The sequence below is a fragment of the Ochotona curzoniae genome, unplaced genomic scaffold (genome assembly GCF_017591425.1).
Source record: "Ochotona curzoniae isolate NIBS_2020 unplaced genomic scaffold, NIBS_Ocur_1.0 contig_4105, whole genome shotgun sequence".
Taxonomy (NCBI): domain Eukaryota; kingdom Metazoa; phylum Chordata; class Mammalia; order Lagomorpha; family Ochotonidae; genus Ochotona; species Ochotona curzoniae.
In genome coordinates, this window is record NW_024466129.1 from 6,287,553 (window position 1) to 6,309,645 (window position 22,093).

Below are 22,093 nucleotides of genomic sequence, written 5' to 3' on the forward strand. Positions count from 1 at the left end.
TTTCTTTGTGATGGTGAATTTCAGAATAATATTTGTCAAAGAACGTCATATGGAATTCGTTTTTTTTTGGGGGGGGGTGACTTTTCATTTGTATATAATTTTAAACTTAACAAAAAAAAGTTACAAAAGAGGACAAGATACCCCTGTGAAGGCCTTCTGTCTTAACTCACTGGGTTTCTGCATTTTGTCTCTCTCTCCTTTTTTAAGATTCATTTTATTCATTTGAAAGGCAAAGTCACAGTGGGAGAGGCAGAGACAGGGAGAACTTCTATCAGCTGTTCACTCCCCAACAGCCAAGCCTGGGCCAGGCAGCTAGGACAGCTAGGAGCCAGGAGCTCCTTGTGGCTCTCCCATGTGGGTACATGGGTGCAGCAATTCAGGCCATCTCTCACTACTCTCCCAGGCATGTTAGCAGGGAGCTGGGTCAGGAGTGGAGCAACTGGAACTTGAAGTGGTACCCATTTGGGATGCCAACACTGCAGGCAGCAGCTTAACCTACTGTGGCGCGTTGCCAGCACCCGCCTCACACACATTTTAAAAGTGTTCAAGAGTAGACTGAGACATTCTGGACCTTTACTACCAAATGCGTTCATCTATATCTAACTAGTTACATATCTCCAGATGATTTTTAGCTTTATCATTTCTTTGATATTTATTGGTTGCCATTTCACCAGCTAGACACATAGATTTCTATTCTGTTTGATGGATTTTGGTTCTTTATCACCATAATTTACTTTTCATAGACTTAAGTCCTCCATTTGAGATGATTTCTTCTATTTTTAAAATATTTATTTATTTGAATGTTAAAGTTACAGAAAGAGAGGACGAAACAGAGAGATCTTCCAATCTCTGATTCACTGCCCAGATGGCTGCAGTGGCCATAGTCAGAAGCTTCAGCCATGTCTCCCACTTGTGTGGCAGGGTCATCTTCCACTGCTCTCGGGGGTCCCTCTAGTGGGGACTGTGCCTAGAAGAATCTGGGACGTAGTGGATGCAAAGGCAAGACAAACCAATGCACCCTTCATTGAGTTATACTAGGCAATTTATACCATAATTTTTGCAGGACAAGCAGGTGAATGAAAGTTAGTAGTTAACTAAACAATAGCATGCAAGCTACTCTAACAATAGGTCACAAGGAATTTGGAAAACAACCTCTAGGTCTCAGGCAATGGGATAAGGAAACATGAGTTACAGGAACCAATACCGGTAAACAAACAGATGCAACTAGAAAAGGAACCTAACAGGACTTTGTACTCAGATATGTTGAGACCACAATCACTAAAAAAATAAATAAATAAATAAATAAATGATATGGATGCCATTGTCACGGGTGGCGGCCTTCCCCACTGTGCCACAATGCTGATCCTCCAGTATTTATTTTGATGTGCCATTTTCCCCTGGCTTAGCCAATGTCAGTTTCTTTGAACTGGCTATCATATTCTTTGGATTTGTCCCTATCAATATTCAATATTCAGTATTTCAAGACTTCTGTAGTTTGTGCCTCTTTAGGATTTCTGTATTGAGCTGTGTTTCCCAACTCTAGTCATTGAATCACGGCCAGAGATATAGGTTCTGGTCCCAGTCACACACTCATTTTATTTTCCACACAACATCTTAAAACTGTATTTTGACTCTTTGCCCTCGAGATGTTCATTGATCTAGATGCTGAAAACTGATCTTGCTAACCAACTATTGACGTGTAGGGCAAAAATCAGAGGCAGTGCTTATGAACTACTGGAGTGTCGAGCCACAAATAATAGTAAATCTGCAGGGTCGCCATGTGACTGGAGGCAGCTTTGCTTACTCGGGCACAAACAGAGCATTCAGAAGACACTGGGACTGGGGTCTTGTTGGGTCTGTTCTTCTTACGCATTTATCCCATGATCAGTTACTTTCAAATCTTCAGTGTTCTTAAAACATCCTTCCACCTCTGAAAAGTTAGGTTTAAACTTAAGAAATGAATCAAGAAGTTTCCACAGTTTGGCATTTTGAGTAATGCGATTGGTTTCTATGACCAAAAAGGTCCACTCTATGACATGTCGTTTTATTTTTGTCAGTAGGTGTCTGTGAATATTCAGGAAGCGTCTTGCGTGCGCATGTCAGGTCTTTGGCATTGCCTACAAAGCTTAAGTTTATTATGCTATGACATTTTCCAGTTCCAGTGCTGGAATGAGCCACGACTCACTGCTTTCCAGGGGATAATGATTCCTTGTGGTGGAGAATGGCCCTTAGACACCAAGGTGCTGACTGCTGTGTGTACTGATTGATGAACAGGATTGACAATGTCCTGCAAATGACACATGTCTGTCTTATTTTACAGCAAATACACCACTCTCCTTACTGATAGTGAAAACAGGCTGTTGCTCTTCCCATCCATGTAAGTAGAGCCGATTTTCTAACATGTCTGTTAACAATCACCACGTAAATGCTACTCAAGACAATACTGCCCAAGTGCAGGATCGAACCCGTGGTTTCGTTTATCATTTGGATTGCATATTTAATCTTTACATGTTGCATTTGTTCAATTCCATATGTGATTTCACCTGTTAACATTATGTTGTATGATATTTAAGAACTATAAAATACATTATTTAATTGCTTATTTGAGAGGTAGATAGACAAGAGAAATATGAAGAGAGACATATATCCTTTCTGATGGCTTCTTCTTCAAATGCCTGCAGTGGCTGGGCTGAATCCAGGTCTGCCACGATTGTTGTATGCATTTTATCATTTTTTCTACTGTTACTGATATCCCACTAGAACCACAGAAGCAAAGGTGATGCTGTTCAAATATTCCACAATATATACGTTTTCTTTGTATGCTCTGTATTCTTCTGTCATTTGAGGATGATCTGTTACACTAATTACATGAATCTGCCACCTTAATTTTAGGAAACCAAATAAAAGAGTAGAAGTGGTCCAGCTCAGTGATGTGATGGACGCTATGTTGGAGAGGGCTACTGTGGAAAACCAAGAGTATGCAGGACCAACCAAGGTAATTACAGAGATCCATGTGAAGAGCATGCATCCTGGGGGCAGGGGCCTGCGTTGGGATGCAGTCCTGCTCCTTATTAGCAGGTGACTTTGAGCAACTCATTTAATGCATTTGTTCCTCAATTTTCTTACCTGCAAATTATGGATGTTGACAGTAACTACCTCACAGGGTTGCTATGACAAACGGAGATAGCTCATCTACCGGCCAACTTCCCAGATGCCTGCAGCCAAAGATAGGCCAGATCAACTCTGGGAGCTCGGGACTCCATCCGGATCTTCTGCATGGCTGGCAGGGACTCCAGCACTCAAGCCATGCTCTGCTGCCTCCCAGAGTGTGCGGAGCAGGAACCCGGAGTGCAAGCAGCATGGCCGGGATTTGAACTAGGCACTCTAATATGGGATGCAGGCAACCCAAGGGTAGACCTATCTGCTGTGCTACACACCCTCTTCTCTTTGTTTTTCTTAGCCTAGTTATTTTTAGGAGCACGGGCCAGTTAGAATGTAGAATGTTCCCCAGTTTTGGCTTGTCATTCAGGTTGTGCATTTTCAGCAGGTGTAACGTACAAGTGAGAGTGTGACCTTCTCATTGCGCAGCAAAAGCAGACGCCCAGTTTTTAGGAGATACGGAAGCACGTTACTTTTTTATACTCCCACACACGGGGACTTGGAGAAGCATATGGAAAATTCAACTGAAAGAGAGAAGTTTACTTTTGCACAATTGCTTTGAAAGTCATGCAAAATATTTTCATAATACACGTTTTCATGAGCTTTTGAAATTGTATATGAAGTAAATTCATCATAATGTTTCTAAAGCTCATTCACAATCACATGCTTGCCTACTAAACTATTTTTTTTTTTTTTACTGACAGACTGTCCTAACTGGTGATTCTCTTGTCTTCTGCCAGATGCATCAGCTGCTGCACATGCTCAGAAAGGAACAGTCCATCTACAATACCGTATTTCATGAACTTATCCGGCAAGTCAGTGTGGACTGTGTGGATAGAGGAGAGCTGTTGTCCAAAATAAGGTTTGAATGTTCCAGCTTTAAAATTAGAGCTGCCTTTTTCCTTGAAAAAAAATTATAAGATTTAGAATTCTTCATTATACTGATAGGAACAAATTTACTTGCATCTTTATTGTATTTTCTGTAGTAAAAACTTCATATTGATAGATGAACTTAGCATAAATCTGGACCTTAATTATCTCATTTGTATATGGCGATAATAGCCACTGTGAAAGTTTCCATTTGTAATTCAGTATTTATTTAATATTTACTTTGTGCCAAGCATTGAGATGCTTCATGACACTTGTGGTGAGCTGTAAACAAGGACGTAATATTTGATCAAATATATTATAATAAGTAATTTAAGAGAAATCAAATATTATAATCAATAAATACAATTCATGCAGTAATTCTTCTTGTGACTATAACACTTCCCAGAAAGTTGAAAGAAATCATAAAATCAGAATACCTAGGCTCAATAGCATATTTGGCGCTCACTTGCCATCGAGTCATAAGCAAATTATCCGATCTGTCAGACCACCAGTTTTTTCCAAATGTCAATTAATTGGTTTTTAAATTTTACTTCTTTTTATTATTATCATTTTATGATACAGTTCCATAGGCCCTGGGGTTTCCCTTATCCCCCCCTCAGTTCCCTCCCCCCTCACTGAGTTCCTCTATATCGTTACTATAGCATTATTTTTCATACACAATCATATGTCTGTCATTGCCGGCATGGACAAAGGCAGAGAGTACAGCATCCTATTGTTAAGATATAGTGAACAGTTTCATTGGGAGTCCATCTTTGTCTGGAAGTAGAGATGCATACTGCATTGTATCCTCACATCTGGATATAATAGTCTCCATTACACAGCTACTGTATATGCCCTCCAAGTGGCAATTAATTGTATGAACTGGCTCTGCTTACCCACTATTTGACTGGTTGAACCAGAAGCAAAGCCCTCCAGAAGGGACTGGTTGGGGCTAAGCAGGAAGGGGTAAGCAGGGCAGCACTGAGGGCTACGTAGTGCTGGGTGAGCGCAAGGATGGGGCAGGGGAGATCTGAACAAAGCCAGGAGGGCAAAGCGGATGGGGCAGCGGAGATCTGAACAAAGCCAGATGAGGAACCAAGGCGCAAGAACTGCATGACTACAGGGTATGCAGAGCCGGCCCTTACGAGAGGAAGGTGCACACAGCCCTGTCCCCACTGGCTTCAGAGTTAGCTTCCGGGACCCCAAACAGGAAAAGATAGCTAAACTAGTCCTTTTAAGAAAGTTGAAGACACAGGGAAGCCAATAGCAGTACTAAATCAAGGTAGCAGAGGCGCCCCAGAGCAGGGCTTCAAAGCCAGGAATATAGAATAGGGTGCGGGTTGGGGGAGCAGGAAGTAAGCAGGAGCAACGTGGGTTCGGGCTGAGTGCTGGAAACTTTGTAATGTGTCTACAAGTCCAGAAGCATTTGACCGCCAGCATTGTTACTGCGGTAAATTGCTTTTGGAGATGTCGGCACCACTTTAAATTGGAGAACCTTCCGCTACCCCAAACCTGATATCTGATAGGCAGCTTGGTGTGGGCCGCAGCACCTGCCCCTGTTCTTTTTTTCTTTTCTTCTGCTTCTTTTTCTTTTTTTAATTTCATTTTATTTTGGAGGCAGAGAGACAGGTGAAATTAGAGACAGAGCAAGATCTTGCATTCGCTGGTTCTCTCTGTAAATGCTTGCAACAGCTGGAACGGAGCCAGGCCAAACCCAGGAGCCGAAAACTCAATCTGAATCTTCTATAAAGGTGGCAGGGATCCAAATATTTTATATATTTTTTGAAGAATTATTCTTTAAATTAAGATACAGAATTGCAGAGAGAGAAGGAGAGCCAGAGAATGGTCTGCTAGCCATTGGTTTACTCCCCAAATGACCACAAGACCCAGAGCTGGACCTAGTAAAGTCAGGAGCTTCTTCTGAGTCTCCCACGTGGGTGTAAGGGCTCAAGGATTTGAGCCACCCTTCATTGCCTCGCCAGACCATAAACAGGGAGCTGGGTCATATGCTAACTGCCAGGCTTGTCCCATGTTACATTTCTACAAACAATCTCTTTATATTTTGACTTATACTTGTTATTACCCCTCCCCCCCCGCCTTTTTTTTTTTTTTTTAACATAGTCATCCTGGTGGATGTGAAATGTTGCTGAGTATGGTTGAACTAGTAATTTTTTTTTTTTGAGAAATTTTTCATGTTTCATAAGGGATGATAGTCTACTCCTGTTTTCTAGTGAGGTCTTTGGTTATTGGTGTTGTGTTGATATTGGCCTCAGAGAATGAGTTGCAGAATATACTGTTGCTGCTTCAATTTTTTTTTTCTGTACATAGTTGATCAGGGTCGGAAGGATTGAGAGTTAGGGAAAAGTGGGTGTGATCCCCATTTCCAGATTTTCTATTTCTTCCTGTTTCTGGGGGAAGGGGAGAGAGTAGGGGAAAATCCACATCCAGCTTGTCAACTGCCCCAGTACCCAGGGATGGAGAATGGCCACCGATATCAACCTAGGGTCCCAGTGAGGTGCCCACTCTGAGGGTTCTGCCCAAGTGGTTTGGATAGTTCTGAAATGCTATCAATCTCGTTGATCCAAGGATGAGGAATCCCTTCCAATGCCCATTGGCTGACATAGTGTTAGAGTCTTCATTTGATGACGTTAGAGTCTCCTTTCGACTGGTATTTTGCTGTCATTGTTTGACTGGGGTGGTTGTCCAGTTTGTTCTGTTCTCCTTCCTCTGCTGTGGTACCAGATGTCCTCTGCAGACCCCAGTGGACTGCCATATCCTCCATGTGCTTCAGTGCTTGCCATACACTGCTCTGTGTTTTCCACTGAGGAGGATCTGTTCTAGCAGGTGGGTCCAAGGACCACTCTGTTCGGCTCATGGACCTGGCACGCACCATACAGGTGGGCCCAGGGACCTGGTCTTCACTGGGCCCCCACTCCTGCGCTCATGGACCTGGTACCATGCGCAGGCACGCCTAGGGGCCTGGGCTAGGCAACCCAGGAACCACTGGAACCACCACCCCTGGGGATTATGGACCTGGCATTTACTGGGCAGGTGGGCATAGTGACCCAGGCCAGGCAAGCCGGGCCCTGCAAGACCCCCCACTCCAAGGGCTCACGCACCTAGCACCCACTGCCCCCAGATTGGCATGGCTCATCTCACCTTGCCATCCACCAGCACATGCTTCAGCCTGGCTTGGTCCAGCCTGCCCCTAGTTCTAGCTCATTCTGGTAGGTGCTACAGCCTAGCCCCACAAAGCCAGCCCCCAGTCCTAGCCCTAGCGTGAATTGGCTGGTGTTGTGGCCAGACCTGGCCTCTCTTGCACCTTATCCTGGATTTCATATCTGCCAGTGGATGTTATAAACTACCTCAGCCTGATCCATCCCCGCCCTCAGCCACATGTATGCCTGCAGGTACTGTAATCTGACCTAGTTTGGGCTGCTCCTTGCCTTGGTTCTTGTGCTCACCTGCAGGGGCTGCATCCTAGCAAAGGAGTTTCACAAGTTCCTGTATCAGGTCTCCTCTGAGTGGCGGATGTTACATTCACTGGTGGGTCCTTGACCCAGGTTGACTGCCAACCAGCCCACACCCATTCCAGTTCCTACTGTTGGGTGTTGCAGCCTAGCCACAGCTGGTCCATACCCAGACACAGATCTCATGTGGTTCAGCAAGAGCTGAGACCTAGCCCAGCCCATTCTATACTTACCCTGGCTTTCATGAGTACCAGTGGGTGCTGGAGTCTAATCCAGTCGGTGCTTCCCAGACCCAGTCCACATCCACACCAAGGAAGACTGCAACCATGTCCAGCCCAGTCTGCTGTCCCCGTTTGGGGTCCTGTGCTCTCCAACAAGAACCCCAGCCACCCATGTCATCTCCTTAGCTCCCCAACTAGGCCTGTCCTCAGCCACAGCTCTCCATCTACCCCACACAGGTTCTGCCTTCAGACCTGATTCTCGCATGCTGGTTAGTGTCATGGCCCATCCTAACATCACCCGTCCCCTGTTCCAACTCTCACTGGTGGGTACTGTGATCTAGCCCTGCCACATAGGCCCCTAGCCCTAACATTAGTGCATGCCAGTCAGTGGTGTTCGGTGATGGTTGATGCTAACTACCCCAGCTCAGGTCTCCCAAGTATGCTAGCATTTCGGTCTGGCCCTTAAAGGTATTGCAGTTCCCCCCTCCAGACTGCTTAGTCTCAGTCCCCTGGCTTACCTGCAAGTACAGTGGCCTTGTGGATGAAAGTCCTTTGGTAGTAACGCCTCACTGGGACATGAATCCTCACTCAGGTCCCTGCTCGGCTCCACCTGTGCCATTACCCAGACTCACTGTAAGCCCACATCCTCAAGTCCCCAGAGTGTGCTGCTGGGCAACCCGAGGGCTTCACCTGATGGCACTGGTGCCCAGCTTACCTGCCTGACGGGCAGGGAGAGGTCCCTGGCCAGGCCTGATGCAGGAGCAGCCCTGAGTCTTCAATTTTTGTGCGGTTTTGATGTTATTTCTTTCTTAATGATATGGCAGAATCAATCAGAAAAGCTGTCTGAATCAGTTTCTTTTGTAGGAATGCCTTACATTAGAAATTCAATTTATATAATACACACAATTTTTCAGGTTATCTAGTCCTTATTTTTTTCATCTTTCTAGAAATTTGTCCAGTTTATGAAAGTTTTTGAATTTGATGATATGATACTGTTAAAATTTTTACATATTATCATTTTTAAAAAGGAGATTTTTTTTTGGAAAGACAGCTACAGAAAGAGGAAATAAAGATATCTTCTATCACGCTCACTCCCTGCGTGCCCACACCAGCCAGGGCAAGGGCAGCCCGAAGCCAGGAGCTGGGAGCTCCCACCTGGATGGCCGGGATCCAAGCATCTGGTCCATTGGCTCCTGGCTGTATTGCAGGAACCAGGATCAAGAACAGAGTAGCCGGGACTTGAACAATCTAGACTGGGATGCTGGTACCCCAAGCAGCAGTTCATCTTGCTGTGTCACCGTGCCCACTCTGCCTTACTGTCCTTTTTTTTTTTTTTTTTAAAGATTTATTTTTATTATTTTTTCATTGGAAAGGCGGATATACAGAGAGGAGAGACAGAGAGGAAGGTCTTCCGTCCGATGATTCACTCCCCAAGTGAGCACAACGGGCCGATACTATGCCGATCCGAAGCCAGGAGCCTCTTCCGGGTCTCCCACGCGGGTGCAGGGTCCCAAAGCCTTGGGCCGTCCTCAACTGCTTTCCCGGGCCACAAGCAGGGAGCTGGAAGGGAAGCGGGGCTGCCGGGATTAGAACCGGCGCCCTATGGGATCCCGGGCGTGCAAGGCGAGGACCTTTAACCACTTGCGCCACCGCGCCGGGCCCCTTACTGTCCTTTTTTATGTCCATGGAATCTGAGGTCATGTCAGTTCTCTCTTTCCTCGTATCGATTACCTGTGCCTTCTTTATGGTTTTGTTGTTCCAGGAAATCAACTAGACTTTTATCAGAGTCACTGACTTTTGGTCCAGTGATATTCTTTCTTTTTCAGTTTTGTTTCACTGATTTATGCTTTAATTTTTCTGATTTTTATTCTTTTCCTGACTTTGATTTAGTTTTCTCTTGCTTACCTGGCTCCGTGAGATAGTTGTGGTCACTGGTTCGATCACAGGCTCACCTGATTCCATGGTCTCTCAGGATCGCTTCCATTCGTGATGCCCAGTGTCTTGGAAATGGTTTCATATACTTAATCCTTTGTTATTTCAGATAGGAGAGCAAATGCAGATCTCTGAATTTATGTTTCTACTTCCTGTATCTCTGTCAAACTGCATGTTATACACATTAAATGTCTTTTTAATGTTTTGTAATAAATGTATTTTTAATGATGTTGACATAGCTAAGGATGCGTGCCCAGGTGGACCACTGATTAAAGTTGAGGAACAGGGACAAGTGCGTAATGTCTTTTTAAGTTTTAGACAAGTATCAGTAATGATTTCTGTTAGTGCTTCTTTTGCCTTCTACCTGTCTCCTCTTTCTAGAACTTAAAGTATGTTTCTGTTAGGCATTCTCTATTTATATATTCATCTAATTCTTTTATAATTTCCCTCTGCTTGTGTCTGTGCTACTGCCTGGGTGTTGCTACTTTGTTTAGTTCTTGCTGTTTTGCTTAATTCACCTATGGGTAATTCAGTTAATAATATTTTATTTCATTTGTGTGTTGCAACTTTGTGATGCTAGTTTTTTGGCTGGTCTTAACCAATGAACCCTCAGGGTATAAATCAGGGGTACTTTCCTGTATAAAGGATTTCCGGGTTCCCTCCCGAGTCTGAGCTTGAAGCAGAGGTCTGGGTGCTTTTAAGTCTCCTATTTTGAAGAAGGTCCAAGATTGATTTGAGTCTCTGGGTTCCAGTATTGCTGTTTTTTCTAGGGGAAAATCCTGGCCCTGAGCTTGCCTACTGAATACTGCTCTAACCGCCCCCCCCCCCGCCCATTCTTCACGTGATTTGTTGTTGTTGTTGTTTATTTTGCTTTCTTCTTTTGAGAGGCAGGGGGGAAGGAAAGAGAGACACCGAGAGAGAGAAGTTCCCATGTACTAGTTCATGGCCAAATCCCCACAGTAGTTGAGGCTGGGTCAGATCGAAGTCAGGAGCCTGAGAAGCCAACGCAGGTGTCAGGTGTGGGTGACAGGGACACATATACCTAAGCCATCACCTGCTGCCTCCCAGGGACTGGGAACAGAGCCAGAATATAAACCTTGGTTTCCAATGTGGAAGCGTGGCGTGTAGGCATCCCAAGTGGTGTCTTTCTTTCTTTCTTTCTTATTTATTTATTTATTTATTTATATATCAAAGGCAGATTTTTACAGAAAGAGGTCTTCCGTCTGCTGGTTCACTCTCCAAGTGGCCACAACAGCCAGAGCTGAGCTGATCCAAAGTCAGGAGCCAGGAGCTTCTTCTGGGTCTCCCAGGGCGGTACAGGATTCCAAGGCTTTGGGTCGTCCTCCACTGCTTCCCCAGGCCAGAGCAGAGAGATAGATTGAAAGTAGAGTAGCTGGGACATGAGCCAGTGCCCATATGGATTGCAGAGCCACAGGGCAGAGGATCAGCCTGTTCCCCAAGTAGTGTCTTAACTGCGCAGCCAAATGCCACCCATGCTGATTCTTTTTGCTTTCAATCCTGTAAGTCCACTGCTGTTCTGAAAAGAATACTCTTATTATGGCTGGAGCTAATTGGAAAGGGAAGGTCCTGCAGCGTTATCTCATGCCTGTGTTGTCAGAAGCAGAAGTCCTAAAGAACGCATTTTTAAACTGACAAGTTCCAATGGGTGAGATGCATTTTGAGCTGTTAAACTCCATTTTTAAGTGTTTAAACAAGGGCTGGAAAACTCCGTAAGAGATTAGACAGAGTGACCAATCTAACTCAAACATAGTATAATTCTAGTACCTCACGCTTAGGTTATAACACCAAATTCTTACAAATGAAGACTTTTCAGTTAACAGTACTTATCATTTATCATCTACGATCATTTACACATATTTTGTTTGTCCTTATTCAAAAGGAAAAAGAATTGACTTCTTTGTGGGGCTGGCACCGTGGCATACTGGGCTAAGATACCACCTGCAGTACTGGCATCCCTTAGGGTGCCAGTTTGAGTGTCCACTGCCCCTACTTCTGATGCAGTGGAGCATAAGCAGGTGCTTTGGCCGCTGAGCCCACATGGGAGACCTAGAGGCAGCTCCGTCCCGGCCACTGTGGCCATCCGTGGAGTGACCGGCAGAGAGAGGGTCCCTCCATTTGTTTCTCCTGTCTCTCTGTAACTCTGTCTTTCAGATAAATAAATAACATCTTCTAATAAATAAATCAGGAAATAAAATATTTTTAAATGTATACAAAAAGAGTTAGCTTCCTTGCATGACAGGTCCCGGACATTCTGTTAGATATTTTACAAGTACAAATATGTAAGACCTGATTTGTACCCTCACACAACTTCTACTAACTTTAGAAGCAGGAATGGAAGAGTTCCTTACTTTTGTTATACATCCCAGTTGCTAGGTTGCAAACACAGTGTCTCGGACTGCGCCACTCGCCCTGCGGTCACGTGCAAGGGCCCAGGTCTTCTCTCCTCTCCGCCCTTCCTTCCCACACGTCTTGCCTGGATGTCTGTCTGCGGTTTCCCCCTTTCACACGGTTTTTCTCTCTCGCACATTCTCTGGCTGCCGCGTCCCTTCCTGGTTTCTCAGAGAGAGGTACGTGCAAATGCTTGACCAGATTGCCCGGCAGATGGTTGAGTTCTACAAGGACTTGGTGACACAGCGCGTGATGGACCAGCGCATCTTACAGGAATTATATAATTTCAAGAACGTTATTGAGGAACTGACCAGGTGAGCACTGTGATTGCCCTAACCAGTTCGTGGCAAGATGATTCTTGAGCTCAGAGGGCAGCGTGGTGGTGTCACCTGTCAGCATTCCCAGGTGCCCCATCCACAGGCTCCACTGGCTTCTCTCTGCCTTCCCCCCCCCTTCTTTTTTTTTTTTAAAGATTCCTTTAAAAACATTTCATTTGCTTTCACTTTATTTGAGAGGCAGAGAGACTCAGAGAGCCAGAGCTAGGAGCAGGAACTGAGAGAGACCTTGCATCCAATGAGTCACTCCCAAGTGCGTGCCTGGGCAGTGCCTTAACCAGCAGGCTAATACCCAAATACCCACCCTCCTTTGACAGATTCCACTGTTAAACCTGTCAGGATCTCATCCACCATGTATGCTGGATTTCTCAACTTGATAATAAGGAGGAAAGGCCAGGCAAATAGATGTAAATGAGAAAAAGCTAGCATTGAAATCTGATGCCCTGAGTAGAAATTTTTTTGGAATCTCCAATTGCGGTTTTAAAATGCCTTTGCTTTATTTTAGGGAATTGTGTCTAGTTCGGGCACATGACATGAAGCTAACAAAGGAAGCAGAGAAGGCCCATAAGGATTTGGCTCAAGCTCTTCTGGATGCTGAAAAGAATGCCAAGTGAGTTGCTTCACGTTTGCGTGGCTTGTCTGAGAGATGCTTATGTAACTCCTGAAACAACAGGTGTCATAGCAGCTTCTTGAATTCTGAAGACACATGCAGCCTGCTTTACTTGAATTTGGTTGATCTCTCATTCTAACTGGAAAGAAAAGCAAATGTGATCACTGCCCTATAACACGTGGTTGCTTCTGGCATGAATCATTTTGTTGAGTGAGGTTTTCTTTTGGGTTTTCTCGGCGAAAGTATAAAGAAGCAGTGTGAGCAGCTCATACTATGGAACTGCCTACCATGCAGCATCCAGTGTTGAGGTGATTATTATTATGAAAACTAAGGGTATTATTATGAACGAAGTACCTAGAATGGTGTCTAACACCTAGTCAGAGCTATGACAATGTGAGAAATTCTTTTTCAAATATTCAGAAAAAGAAAATATTGCAGTAAGCACTGCTGGAATTACATTGTTCATTATATGTCTCACCATGCCGTACTCGTTGTACTTGCTTCACGCTCTATTTTTGCGAGGTTGACAGGGACAGAATTTTACAGAAACATTTTGCTGTGGACAGCCCAGACTCGGCCCTGGTGCTTTTCTCTGTTGCAAGAAAGAATTTCAGAAGGAGATGCCGAGAAGCCAGGTTGACTTGCACATCCAGGTCAACCTCTGTTGTCCCAGGAGGAAGTGGCACAGCCTCGTTGCACATGGGCCTGTCCCCTACTGCGGCTGGCTGGCAGCCGCTCCTCCTGCAGGTCCTGGAGGCCCTCCCTCTGTTGTGAGTCTGGGAAAGAAGTGCCACAGTGCAATGTGCCGGCCCTTCTGGGGCTGGAGGAGGCGGTGACAGGGTTCAGGTGTCAGAGACCCAAGGGCATTGCTTGATGCTTGCTGAGTTCTCTTTTCTGTTACCCAGAGATGCTCTTTTAAAAGCCTCTGGCGCGGCTGTGTCTTGGGTAAAGACTCACTCGGCTGCTCCTGCATCTTGTTATTTTGAAAAATAGCTTCCAGGCTGGCATTCCTAGCCTAGCGTGTGAGCCAGCAGGGGCAGGAATGGTCCCCCCTCCCCTGTTTGTGTTGGCTTTCCATGCCCAGGGATGGCCCCTTCATCAAGGCTCTTAGCATATTGTCCTTAGGGGACCGCTGTGGGGGACTCTGAGGCAGGTGATTTTGATGGCCTCATGGAGTGCTTTTTTTTTTTTTAAGATTTATTTATTTTTATTGGAAAGTCACATTTACAGAGACCAGGAGAGAAAGGAAGATCATCTGATCTGAAAGGAGCTTCTTCCGGGTCTCCCACGCTGGTGCAGGGTCCCAAGGCTTTGGGCTGTCCTCAGCTGCTTTCCCAGGCCACAAGCAGGGAGCTGGATGGAAAGTGGGGTCACTGGGACTTGTAGCAGCATCCATCTGAGATCCCAGTGTGTGCAAGGCGAGGATTTAACCACTAGGCTACCGCATCAGACCCAATAGAGTAGTTTTGTCACTGTTTCTTTTCTTTTTAAAATAATTTATTTTGGGGCCCGGCGCAGTGGCGCAAGTGGTTAAGGTCCTCGCCTTGCACGCCCGGGATCCCATATGGGCACCGGTTCTGTCCCGGCAGCCCCGCTTCCCTTCCAGCTCCCTGCCTGTGGCCCGGGAAAGCAGTTGAGGAAAGCCCAAAGCTTTGGGACCCTGCACCCGCATGGGAGACCCGGAAGAGGCTCCTGGCTTCGGATCGGCATAGCATTGTCCATTGCGCTCACTTGGGGAGTGAATCATCGGACGGAAGATCTTCCTCTCTGTCTCTCCTCTCTGTATATCCACCTTTCCAATAAAAAAATAATAAAAATAAATCTTAAAAAAAATTTATTTTGAAAGCCAGAGTTAGAGAGAGAGAGCTCTTCCATCCACTGGTTCACTACCAAAATGGCCACAGTGGCCACCACCGTGGTTGAATCCTGGAGCTAGGAGCTTCATACTGGTCTCACACGTGGGTGGCAGGCGCCCAAACACTTGGGCCATCCTCTCTTGCCTTTCCCAGGCCATTAGCAGGGAGCTAATTCAAATCGGAGCAGCTGAGACTCAAACGGGGAGTCTCAACTTGAGACTCAGCCTGGATGCTGGGTGTCAGCATATGGGATGCTGGCACTATAGGCAGCAACTTAATTTGCTATGCCACAGCACTGGCCCCTTGCCTTTCAAGTGAATAATCTTTACCAAAAGAAAAAGGAAGAAACATCATTATGAATTAGAAGTAAAAAGTGTTCTGGTAGAGATGCAGAAAGATTCAATAAGAAAATGTCATTTAATTATACATATGCTTTTGCATGATTGGGAGAGAATTTCTTTTAATCTTGTATGAATTATATGTAATTTTAAATTAATTTAAAATATTTACTAATGTATTTGAAAGATAGAACTACCTGCTGGTTCATTTTATGAATGCCCACAAGGCTTGGGGATGAGCCAGTCTACAGCCAGGAGCAAGGAATTCCGTGCTGAGTTTCACATGTGGACAGCAGGGCCTCAAGTAGTTCAGCCATCCTCTGCTGCTTTCCCAGGCATCTGAGCAGGAATCTGGATTGAAAGTGGAGCAGCCAGGACTCAAAGGAGCACTCCTGTGGGATGCTGGCATCACTGCAGCACAACGCCAACTCCAATATTCATCTTTAAATATTCATCCGTTTCCATTTTACTTAAAAGGCAAAGAGACGGAAAGACCTTCCCTCTGTAAAAGCTGGTAACATCTGGGACTCATCGATCAGGACTGGTCAATCAATCCATGTCTCCCATACCCTTTCACTAGGTTGGCAGTGACCCGAGGACTTGATATTACCTGCTGCTTCCTGGGATGCAAGTTAGCAGGAAGCTGTGTTTGCAAGAGGAGCTGGGATTTGCGTCTGAATCCCAGCACGGACTGGGAGCATCCCAAGTTGCAACACCTTTCCCTAGTTTAACCACGCAGTGGCTCACGGTTACCAGGCTCTGTCCCTTCCATAAGGAGTGCCGAGGCTGTGAGCCAAGAGTAAAACTGCTTAGTTACCGTTACTTGTGTTCTGGTTTTTCCACCAGGTATTGTGTCATATGCCACTGGAATATCAAGTCGTGGAAGTTCTAGGGTAATTCCAGGGAAAAGGAGTGTTTCAAGCAGTGAGTGATACATTGGAGCTTTGATTAGACTGCAGGGTTTAAACAAAACATAGATTTTTTTCTTGTACTTCGCTTCAGTTACACTATCGTTACCTCGTGATGAGTTTTAAAGGAACAAATGACTAACTCTACAGTTTTAAAAATGTCTAAACAGTTGTTGTATTTTTTTCTTTTAGAATCGTAGAAGAATACCACGAATTATATTCATTGCAGAGAGGAAGGATGGAGAGTGATATTACACAATTAATGGCAGAAAGAGACCACTGGAGCTCAGCCACCCACGAGCTGGCCCTGAAGGTTGGTGCCCCTGTGTTCACAGCACGGCTTTCATTTGTGGCTAAACACATTTGGTTTTGTAATTTGCAGCTATATCAACAACACTCCCTCAAATGAATGTGTATATTTATTAATTAATAATATAGCCTTAGTGCATCTTGAAAAGCTAAAGAGAATTATTTTCATTCACCTTTTTTTCTATTGGATACCTAGTTACTGCACTGTTAAGGACTCTTTTTTAATATAATCTGTAAAGTAAGATTTTGTATTATTTGGGAATTTATTTATACTAAACTAGGGAGGATAGTTTTCTTTTTTTTATGTGCTGTAACTATATTGTTATCACCGGATATTGTGCTCTGGCCCTAACAGCCTAGTATACAAGATGACAGCGATTGCCTATGGAATTGTACATGATGCTTTAGGCAACTAGGGAAGTCCTACCACCATATTCTGCATATCTAATGTGCTTACTTGATGGCTGCCTCCCCTGACATCTGAGACGTATTAGGTATCAATAGTAGTGAATTATGACCCACAAAGGATTAAGATAGTGGCTCAGTTGGATTCGTTCCACAGTACATTAGAGGCAGCTCACAGCACTCTGTGGAAGTATATTGCATGAACACATCTGCACTTCAGATCTTTTTTTTTTAAAGATTTATTTGTTTTCATTGGAAAGGCAGATCAGATTTATGGAGAGAGGGGAGACGAGGGAAAGCTCTTCCATCTGCTGGTTCACTCCCTGAGTGGCCAAGATGGCCAGAGCTGAGCCAATCCGAAGCCAGGAGCCAGGAGCTTCTTCCAGGTCTCCCACGTGGGTGCAGGGTCCCAAGGCTCTGGACCTCCCTCTAGTGCTTTCCCAGGTCACAGGCAGGGAGCTGGATGGAAAATGGCGTGGCTGGGACATAAACCAGTGCCTGTACGGGATCCCAGTGCATGCCAGGTGAGGATTTAACCATTGAGCTATAGCACTAGCATTATAGTTCTATATTAGGCTTGGCTCTGTGCAGTAGCCTGTCAGTTACTTAGGCACTTCAGATCAACTCAGCTCTGGCCACTGTGGCCACTTGGGGAATGAACCATCGGGCAGAAGGTCTTTTCCTCTGTCTCTCCTTTCTGTAAAATCTGACTTTCTAATAAAGACAATTTTAAAAAAAATTATTTATTTTTATTTGGAAAGTCAGATATACAGAGAGGAGGAGAGACAGAGAGGAAGATCTTTCATCCAATGGTTCACTCCCAAAGTGGCTGCAACGGTTGGAGCTGAGCCAATCCGAAGCCAGGAGCCAGTAGCCTCCCCCAGGTCTCCCACATGGGTTCAGGGTCCCAAGGCTTTGGGCCGTCCTCGACTGCTTTCTCAGGCCACAGGCAGGGAGCTGGATGGAAGCAGATCGGCTGGGATTAGACCCGGCGCCCTTATGGGATCCTGGTGTGTTCAAGGCGAGGACTTTAACCACTATGCTATTGCGCTGGGCCCACAAACAAATCTTTAAAAAAAAAAAAAAAGAATTTGTACTTCTTGAAATGTACTGAAAGTCAAAATAGGTAATAATGTGGTCATGTAAGAATAAATAAATCCAAGAGGACCGAATAGGAAAATTATAAACTGACTCATGTGTATGTGAGATGCTCAAATTGGATAAACCCAATTGTATAACCCAATTTGTTATACAGTGAAATTTTAGATATATAATAAAAAATATTACACAAACAGTTAAATTCTAGAAGAGATTGAATATTTGGAAATGAAAGAATGAAACTATGATTTACCATAATAAGTGAGAATTTTACAAATTAACTTATTTGAAAGGCTCAACTACAGGGAGAAAAAGTCAGGGAAAGGGAAAGATCTTCCATCTGCTGGTCCATGCCGCAGACGGCTGCAATAGCGGGTTAGGGAGGGCCGGGGCTGCGAGCCCAGAGCCAAGAGCTTCATTTGGCTATCCTGCATGGGTGGCAGGGGACCAAATCCTTGGATCAGCTTTCGTGGTTTCCCAGGTCATTAGCGGGGAGCTGGATTGGAAGTAGAGCATCTGGGACATGAGCCAGCACCCAAATGGGTGCTGACGTCACAGATGGCGTCTGGCTGTATAGTTAGCTGTGCTGCAGGGCAAGCCCCTGAGAATCTTTTTATGATACCGGAATGGGGAAGCTCTTTGTATGACATGAAAGGAAACTTAAATTAGAATCTTCTACGCAGTGCTAATGACAAAAGCAAGTGGCACACTGGAATAAAACGTTGGTACCTTATGGAGAAAACAATGCTATGGAAGTAGTAAGTGCATTTCAAAAATAAAAGTACTTCAGTAGAACTATGAGCATAGAATATAGTCAGATAATTCAGAGTAAGAAATTCAAATGGTTAATAAGCCTGTGAAATGTACTCAGCCTCACCAAATGATATCACTTTGCACTTACAAGATTAGCAAGTGTTAAAATATAAGCATGAGCAGTATCATGTATTATTGATGGGAATTTAAATTGATACAACTCTTCTGGACGTTTGTATTCTCAACTTGGTGATTTTTACGCTTTGGTGATGGTGTGAAAGCAGTGTGAGTAGAGTTTTGATCTTCCCTTGAGTTAAACATATGCATATAGTATATGCATATGCATATGTATACTATGATACATTAAAACACTAGGATAAATTCTAATGATCTGTTAATGTTTTAGTTCCTGAGCGTAGTACATTATTTTTACAGGTAATTGAAAGAAATAAAGTCATATTGGCACAAAGACTTTACCTCAATGAAAAAGCCTGGAACAAGTACACTAAGCATTTCATCATACTGCTCTCAGCCAAGGCAAGTCCGATTCCCTTCAGTTATGAGTGCTGAGAGCTGATACGAGTGAATTTTATTTATTTGAAAGACACACACACACATACACCAGAGCATCTCCCATCGTCTTAGTTCACTCCCCAAATGCACAGTTAAGACTGAGCCAGAACAAAGGACTGCCATGTTGGTGGCCAGGGCCAGCTCTCTGGCCGTCATGTGCTCCTCGCAGGGGACACATTAGCAGGAAACTGGAATCGGGAGTGGAGCTGAAGTAAGAACCCACGCACCTTGGAATGTGGGCACGTAGAGTGGGATGTTAACAGCTCTGCACACCCACCCTGAGAGCTGAGACTACTACAAGTCTTTTTTAATTCAAATTATTTTTTAAAGTTTATCTATTTTTATTGGAAAGTCAGTTTTTTACAGAGAGAAGAAGAGACAGAGAGACAGATCTTCCATCTACTTGTTCACTCCCCAAGTGGCCTCAATAGTGAGAGCTGAGCCGATCTGGAACCAGGAGCCAGGAGCTTCCTCCAGGTCTCCCACACGGGTGCAGGGTCCCAAGGCTTTAGGCCGTCCTCCATTGCTTTCCCAGGCCACAGGCAGGGAGATGGCAGGGAAGTGGGGCAGCCTGGACATGAACCAGCGCCCATATGGCATCTTGGTGCTTAAAGGGGGAGGATTAACCAATTGAGCCATTGTACTGGGCTCCACAAAATGATATTGCTAAAGAAAAATCTCTCTTCAATATTGCAGTATGTCTCCTTTAGATTTCTCTATGGCATTAATGCTAATGATGGCCTGATTATGATGATTATTTTTTGTCGCAAGAGTAAATGGGTGGGTTGTTTGATTTCGTGCTTGTTACCTAGGATACAGCAGACCTTGCAATGCTGCAGAAGTTGACACAGAAATGGCGGAACTTAATGAATAAGTTTAAACAGGAGGTGGAGCAAACTGAAGAATGTACCTTGGAGAAACTGAAAATTGTCCAGAATGGCGTTATCAAATGGCATCAAGTCTTGGTTGATAATCCGTGAGTCTACAAGAATCGTGTTCTCTGATGATATTGTGCTGTATGTGATAACTCAGTCCCATTCTCTTGTTTCTCTCCATATTTTACCTCTTCGCTGCTCAAGGATGCTGGGGAGGCCACCAACAGGCCTGCGAAGGGCTTTCAACAATCTGCTGCTTTCAACAATCAGTAGTCTGTCCTGATTGCCCTGCCCAACTGTTACTGTGTTCATTGAGGGTCCCACTCTTTATTTTCTTTTAAATGTCGTGTCATCACTGTTGGCAAGCATGAATATAAAGGACCACGTGCAAATCCCACAGCACAGTGCTTATGCCAATGAATGACAACTAGAGGGAAATCGTTTTCCCTTAGCTGTCCTACTTGGCAATGGCAGAAGCTGCCAGTAAAGTGCTTGCCCTGAACCGAATGACCGAGTCACAGCAAAGGTTGATGGGAATCCATGCTTTGCAAGCAGGCTGAGCCAGATGATGTCAAAGGTTATTTTTAGAAACTTAAGACACTCTGTTTGCTGAGGAAACACATTATTTCCATTTTAAATTGAGAACAATGGTTTCGTTGTTCCAGTGAGTAGGCCTGGAAGTTCTGGAAGATTTAGCTGGTACAAGTGCAAGCCACGGCTGCCGTCATGTGCACATCACTGCCATTGTCAACTCAGCTAGGAGCTGGACGTGAGCAGCCGAGGCGCGCTTCTCTCTCTCTCTCTTCAGAAACTTCCTTATCAACAACTTACAATAAAAGGGAACTCTTTATCAGAAGTTAGGACCCTTGACCTAAATGTTTATTTTTTTTCTTTTTAAGCATGTTTATTTTTATTTGGAGGACAGATTTTACAGAGAGAGACGGAGACAGAAGGCCTTTTGTCTGTTGATTCACTCTCCAAATGGCCACAAAGGCCAGAGCTGAGCTGGTTCAAAGTCAGGAGCCAGGAGCCTCCTCCAGGTCTCCCATGTGGGTGCAGGAGCACAAGAACCTGGCCTGCTTTCTCGGGCCACAAATAGAGAGCTGGATTGGAAAGTAAGCAGCTGAGACACGAACCGGCGCCCGTGTGGGATATCAGTGCCATGGTGGTTAGCCTGCTGTGCCACTGCACCGGCCCCGCTATCGGCTCTTAGCTCACCTGCTCATTTCGCTTCATCTCTATTGCCGCGTCGTTTTGGCAGCCGTATTCCGCAGGAATTCTTGCGGCAATGATCTAGTTTTGAATTCCCAAGACCCAGGGACCGTGATTAGGAAAAAATACCCTCATGATCCAACATCTGAAACTTGGTTGCTCAGGTCTCATTAAAGTCTGAATTTCAAAATTTATATTTACAAAATTAAAGTTGGATGAGAGGGCCTACAGCTGGAAGGCATGCTTCAAGTCACTGAGGCAAAGCTTAATGTCACATGGCTGGGGCTTTCCTTGTTTTTACTCTGTTCTCAGACCTTTCTCTCTTCTTTCAGCGGGAAAGATATTCTGCCCCATAATAAGAAAAATGTATTAGAATTAGTTCTTCTGGAATTCAAGCAGTGGCAAAAGGTAAGATTTTCCAGCAAACAGCTTCATGCTCTAGGAATGTCGATTCCTTACCTCCGACTAAGGCACATGCCGTTTTTAAACATTTCATACTTAATTTTAGGAAAGACAAGCAAAACATCAAGACCATAGGAGCCTTTTTCAGGTTTTAAAAAGATTTATTTGGTTTTACTTAAAAGGCAAAGTTACAGAAGAGAGAAGAGAAACAAAGAGAGGGAGGGAGAGAGAGAGAGAGATTTCATTGCTGGTTCACTCCCCAAATGACCACAATGTCTGGAGCTGAGCTAATCCAAAGCCAGGAGCTTCCTCTGGGTCTCTCATGTGGGCACAGGGGCTCAAGGACTTCGGCTTCATC

At 44.7% G+C, this 22,093-nt stretch overlaps 1 protein-coding gene across 1 annotated transcript in view; it reads left to right on the forward strand.

Moving 5' to 3' along the window:
• Positions 1 to 22,093, forward strand: part of AXDND1 (axonemal dynein light chain domain containing 1) — a 62,350-nt gene that overhangs the window by 9,755 nt on the left and 30,502 nt on the right. The window contains exons 6-14 of the mRNA XM_040984208.1: positions 2,321 to 2,377; positions 2,893 to 2,995; positions 3,900 to 4,021; positions 12,235 to 12,375; positions 12,902 to 13,006; positions 16,301 to 16,421; positions 19,109 to 19,210; positions 20,059 to 20,222; positions 21,666 to 21,741. Of these exons, the coding sequence (XP_040840142.1) occupies positions 2,321 to 2,377; positions 2,893 to 2,995; positions 3,900 to 4,021; positions 12,235 to 12,375; positions 12,902 to 13,006; positions 16,301 to 16,421; positions 19,109 to 19,210; positions 20,059 to 20,222; positions 21,666 to 21,741 (991 nt within the window). The remainder of the gene's footprint in view (positions 1 to 2,320; positions 2,378 to 2,892; positions 2,996 to 3,899; positions 4,022 to 12,234; positions 12,376 to 12,901; positions 13,007 to 16,300; positions 16,422 to 19,108; positions 19,211 to 20,058; positions 20,223 to 21,665; positions 21,742 to 22,093) is intronic.